A 5,805-nucleotide genomic window follows, 5' to 3' on the forward strand; every position below is an offset into this window, starting at 1 on the left:
GAATAGTGGGATTGACCGTCACATTATAACGTCCCCACGGCTGAAAGGGCGATCATGTTTGGTGTGACGGGGATTCGAACCCGCGACCCACAGATTGCGAGTCGAGCACCCTAGCCATCTGGCCATGCCGGGCCACTTAATAGATGAATTATCTAAGTTACAATTGCGAGTCACTCTTATAACTGGAGAGCTGATCTCGATATAGAAAAGAAAGGTTTGTGATTAGCAGATAACAAGAGTGTCGCAACTGCTGTTAACTTGTAACAATTTTATTGAACCAAGTTATTAAAATCTCCAATAAAACGAGAAGCACACAACAAGAAATACAACTGTATGTTTGTTTAAAAAAACAAAAACATTAGGTTATACGTGGGTGTTCATATATGAACTGTACTGTAAATCGACAATAGACTTAACCTGAGAGCTTATATCCACTGAAATCCTTATACAGTTCGCTGTGGTAACAAAGCCACACAACAGGCTATCTGTACTGTGCTCAACGCATTTATCGAAGCCCGAATGTTAGCGTTGTATTGTTTGTAATTAAACATAAAGCTACACAATGGGCTATCTGTGCTCTGCCCACCACGGATATTGATTCTAGCGTTGTGAGTCCACAGACATTCCGCTGTGCCACTAGGGGGCTTTAGCGTTGTAAATTGTGAGACTTACCGCTGAGCCACAGGGGGTTGGAGAACCCTCAAGAGACAAAATAATGAATTGTGTCTAAACGTTTGAAAAGAAATACAACAGCTTAAAAAAGCCAATTCTTAATCTTTATACAGAGTAACTGAAAAAAATAAAAAATAGAAGAGAAAAGCACAAAGTTTAAATTATACCAATATTATAGATTTTAAGAAAATCGAATACATTAGAATTCTCCAGTAAACAAAATCTATGCTAACAACAACAATATATTTTAAGTTTCAAAAGTTTAAAAGTATTCAAAGTCGGGGAAAATCAGAAGAACAATAAAATTTTAGAAAACAATACCAATAAATAATAGTTTTCACAAGAAAATGTGGCCTGAGCTCACAGAAGTATAAACAGCAGGTTTAAACGTTACCTTGATGTCTAGGTGGACAATGCCTAACTTGTGAAGAAATGAAAGCGCATCCAAAACTTGACTAATAATGTAAAGTACTTGGGATTCCAGAAACACTACATCGTCATCCAGAAGTCGCTGGAGTTCTCCTCCTTCAGCTCTAGAAGTTACAATAAAAAAATGTATGAGTTTTTTATAAAAGTTACCATATAAATAGAACAGGTCAAAGTACGGATCGTTTAATTGAATCTAGCTAAATAGAGCATGGATTACGCAGCTTTGTAACGAAGTAAAAAGTAAACTATCAGCTTCCAGGAACTTCTTGCCAACGAGGTGAAACATTTTATATTGGCGAGAAATTTGTGAGTTGAACATATCTATAAATTTAAGTCTCAGGAAAAACAAAACAGTACTTGTTGACCATTTTGTTCTAAGCTCCGCACTTTTCAACATGAGAATCCCACTGTCTCTTTGTTTGGAATACAACTGTTCCTTAACTTTATATTATTATTATTACGTCTGCAGTAAGTCTCCAGGCTTACGACGCTAGCAATCGGGCTTAACAACAACAAAGCAAAGCGACATTGGGCTACCTGCTGTGCCTACCGCAGGGAATCGAACCCCGACGTTTAAGTCAATAAACTTATCGCTGTCCCACAAGGGACAGGGAAGAACAAAAGGCTTAATAATGAGAATTGACAAATTATAATTGTTTATTAAGTTGACTTGACGCTACTCGTTGGTTTTATTTTATAGCGATTTATCTGTAACATTCAAATAATTCTTTACACAACAGATGAAGTTTGGAAACACTGGTGCTTACGTCATAACAATATACTTACATAATTCTACGCTCACTTACAGTTCGAGAACTAAGACCATTTCTGATGGACTTTCGAATACTTCGCTCAAGTGAATGATTCGTCGGCATGGTTTACACGTTAATAAGATCAATATTTCGTGCATTATCTCGTGCCGCACGCTCGCTGAGCGGCGTCTCTTTTTGATGTACTTTGCGGCATGGGCCTGTCCACTGGTCTTGCAGCTACAAAGCCGGACTGTTGAGAATTTACCACTGAGGAAGAGAAATAACCATACAGGACTTAGTGAAATTTTTTGTAATGCGAACACATTCTCCAGTTTATTCACAGCTGCATCTGGATATCACTTTGTTCAAGATTAATATATCATATCTATCCGAGACATAAGTAACGGAATATTCTGTATCCACAGTTACTGCAAATTCAGGCATGAAAACAGTCTTGGGTTTGGAAGAACAAATCTGATTTTGTTTCTATAGTTTAAACTAAATCTAATTATAGGACAAATTCAGACTTCTATTTGTATCTGACCTGACTGTACAGAAACACCTGTGGAATTTGTTGTATTATTAAACAAGTTAAATCTAGCTGTAGGATGAAATCTTGTTTGGATTCTTATCTTCTCTAACAAGCGAAAAATATTGACAAATAGAAACGCAATGTACTCACCGTGCAAAAGGCTTCGGCTCAACGTTGTAGCAGTCGGTGAGGTTTTGTGAACACACTGGGATAGACAGTGGACTCCCAGACTCGGTCAAAAGTCCCCGAAGCTCTGTGTTTTGGGTGTAGTTGTTTCGGTTTTGTGCTAACATTTCGCGGTTCTAGGACAAAGCCAAGATATATATGTGACAGATTGCTAAAGACTACTTTATTATTCTAGTGACTGTTATCTTTACAGCAATTTATTGAGGAAGCTCAGCGTAAGAGAAACGTCTTGCATTTGATAGAACAAACGAACTTTAAAACTATTTCCACTAAATATAATAACATAATCTTATAGAACAAACGAACTTTAAAACTATTTCCACTAAATATAATGACATAATCTTGTAAAACAAACGAGCTTTAAACTATTTCCACTAAATATAATAACATAATCTTGTAGAACAAACGAGCTTTAAAACTATTTCCACTAAATATAATGACACAATCTTATAGAACAAACGAACTTTAAAACTATTTCCACTAAATATAATAACATAATCTTGTAGAACAAACGAGCTTTAAAACTATTTCCACTAAATATAATAACATAATATTGTAGAACAAACGAACTTTAATTCTTCTAATTCATCTTCTCTAACAAATTTTTCATAAGCATCCAAGAGGTGACTAAGTTACAAATATATATATTTCCTCCAGTTTTAAAATCAAGGGTAAGCGAAACATATATGTTTATTTTGGGTATAATTAAATATTAAGCATTGTAATTCCTCTACTTATCTCCTGCTAGTTTGAATTAAGGATTACTGGTGAGGGGTTAAATTCTCCGAAATTGGCCTTACCCAAGCAGTGAAAGTTGAAATTCAAATCAGGGACTGGGCCTGACGTTCGTAATATACCAATATCCACAGTTTTGGTGATTAAAGAAATAGTTATATTATGTTAAACAGTTTGCTCGCTATGAGTTTAGAATAATAAAGCAACAGTATTCTTCAAAAACCAGTATGAAAATGTTACTTACGTTGAAACGAGAACAACCTAAACAACATACACATGAGTAGATGGACTGGTTAAAAAGTGATTTAATACTAATTGTTAGTGGGTTAATCCTCGATACCAGTTGGTAGAGCACTTACGGTGAAACGAGAACAACCTGAACAACATACACATGAGTAGATGGACTGGTTAAAAAGTGATTTAATACTAATTGTTAGTGGGCTAATCCTCGATACCAGTGGTAGAGCACTTACGTTGAAACGAGAACAACCTGAACAACATACACATGAGTAGATGGACTGGTTAAAAAGTGATTTAATACTAATTGTTAGTGGGTTAATCCTCGATCCCAGTTGGTAGAGCGCACGCCTCTATCCGGCAAATCTCTAATTCGGATCCCCTAAAATGCAGTTGGCCCTCCCAAAGTTAATACTGTTCATTAATCTAATTTTTAGTTTTACTTTTGATCTGGCCCCATTTCATGTCTCATTGCTGTTGAAAAGTTGGAGCCGGATCTATGGTCATCTCATGATTGTAAGATAACCTACCATGACGGTCTTTGTTTGTGAGAGGGGAGTAATATGGTAGTTGGAATTGTTAAAAAGTGTCTTACAAACAGTTTCTAGTAATAGTTTAAACTATTTAGGTCAATTGCTAGAGCACTTACTTAGCGTCCGGGGTTCGACACCGAGCAGAGGAGATATTTATGCATATATTATTTTACCAGAGAAAAACTGCTACTCAACTATTAGTGGTCGTTTACGACCCAGAGATGAGACCCGAAGACTAGTTTTGATTGTGAGAGGAGAATAATGAGTTGTTAATCCCGGGTTCGAATCCTGCACGCGTGGACGCAAAAAATATCAAACATATGTAAACCTTGCAAGTATATTATATATTAAGTCTTCATGAACAAAAGCTTCTCTTTCCGAAAAAAGAGGCTTCACCAGCTGCCCATATATAATAGTTATTGCACTCGTTCAGTCATCAAATAAGTAGTTAAGTTAATTTCAGAGTTGTGTTATACCTTATATAAAAAATCAGCGAGCCTCTAGATGCCACAAAACTTGGTTTATTTCAAAGTTAATAAAGTTCATGCTTGAGAGAAAACTTACAATAAGGAGAATACACTTGATAGGTGATGTTAATGGATTGCATTTGTCTAGGAAGTTTTGGACGTAGATCTTCGTTAGGCTCACTGGCAGCTAAAAACGTCGTCCAAAACTTCCTAGACTTCCTTTAAGTTGTTAGGGTTACATCAGCATAGCTTATCACGTGACGACTACTACTCGCGCGGCAGTGTCTCAAGTAAGAGAAATATTTACGCTAACTTTTTTTCGGCTTCATTGATGTCTCGAAATATAAGGTGCGCGAAGGAGTCCCAACTCTTTGTCAATAAACGAGCGCTACATTGGTGATCAGAGACGGGTCGGAGTTTTAATAAATTACTAGACAACCCGTGGCCCTTTGGATCACCCACTATTCAAAGGTTATGAAGAATTCAAGCTGATTTCAATCTTGCACCGAAATGAAGTTTTATTTTGAGATAATTTAATTAAATATTTCAATCCATTCATGTTATTCTTAATTCAAGAAAAGATATTTGATTGTTGATCGGGAGTAAAAGTAAAGACCATTTCATTTTTTAAAAAAGTGAAGTCAGAGTTTTCAGGTATTGTGATGAATTAGTTCATTAACGCTTTATTTTTTTCTTCGAATTACCTACCATAACCATAGCACATTATTGAGAAATTCTTCAAGATCTTGTTTTTGTCATCTTACGCCTTTTAATGAAGATGGGAACTTTGACAGGGAAATAGATTTGAACGAAAAAGTTTCGTAAAGAGCGCGAACGGTAGTGTGATGTAAAATTACTCATGCTAGAAATTTTCATAAAAGTGACCCGAAAAACGGCGCTAACTTGGTAACCCGTGGCTCAATAAAGTTTCGTAAAGAGCGAGAACGGTAGTGTGAATGATTTTTTGACTTAAAAAATAAGCAAACAAACAAACAATCTCAAAGTTTTAGTAGTATATATACACAGCGTGGTCACAAGTAAATAGACACCACCTTTTTAGAAAAAATGAAATTTTTCAGTCATATACACATGAATTGATATATTTATAATTTAATTAATATCTAGTAGATCTTCCTTTCGCTTCGTGGAGTTCGTTGATCCTTTGGGGCATCGTGAAAATCATCTCGTCAATTTCAGATTAGTGGGATTTTACGCCCACTCTTGCTTCAAAACTTTGGAGTAGATTCGCTCTTCGAAGATGG

General features: G+C 36.0%; 1 protein-coding gene across 1 annotated transcript in view; it reads right to left on the minus strand.

Annotated features, from left to right (window-relative positions):
• The window catches only part of LOC106473727 (serine/threonine-protein kinase 17B-like), a gene marked incomplete at its 3' end in the record, with an annotated part of 5,328 nt that extends 604 nt beyond the window's left edge, over positions 1-4,724 (minus strand). The window contains exons 1-4 of the mRNA XM_022402123.1: positions 4,641-4,724; positions 2,536-2,687; positions 1,908-2,120; positions 1,067-1,205 (exon numbers count right to left, since the gene is read on the minus strand). Coding sequence (XP_022257831.1) covers positions 1,067-1,205; positions 1,908-2,120; positions 2,536-2,678 — 495 coding nt within the window. The remainder of the gene's footprint in view (positions 1-1,066; positions 1,206-1,907; positions 2,121-2,535; positions 2,688-4,640) is intronic.
• Positions 4,725-5,805: the final 1,081 nt, after the last annotated feature.

Source organism: Limulus polyphemus, unplaced genomic scaffold (genome assembly GCF_000517525.1).
Source record: "Limulus polyphemus unplaced genomic scaffold, Limulus_polyphemus-2.1.2 Scaffold6446, whole genome shotgun sequence".
Taxonomy (NCBI): domain Eukaryota; kingdom Metazoa; phylum Arthropoda; class Merostomata; order Xiphosura; family Limulidae; genus Limulus; species Limulus polyphemus.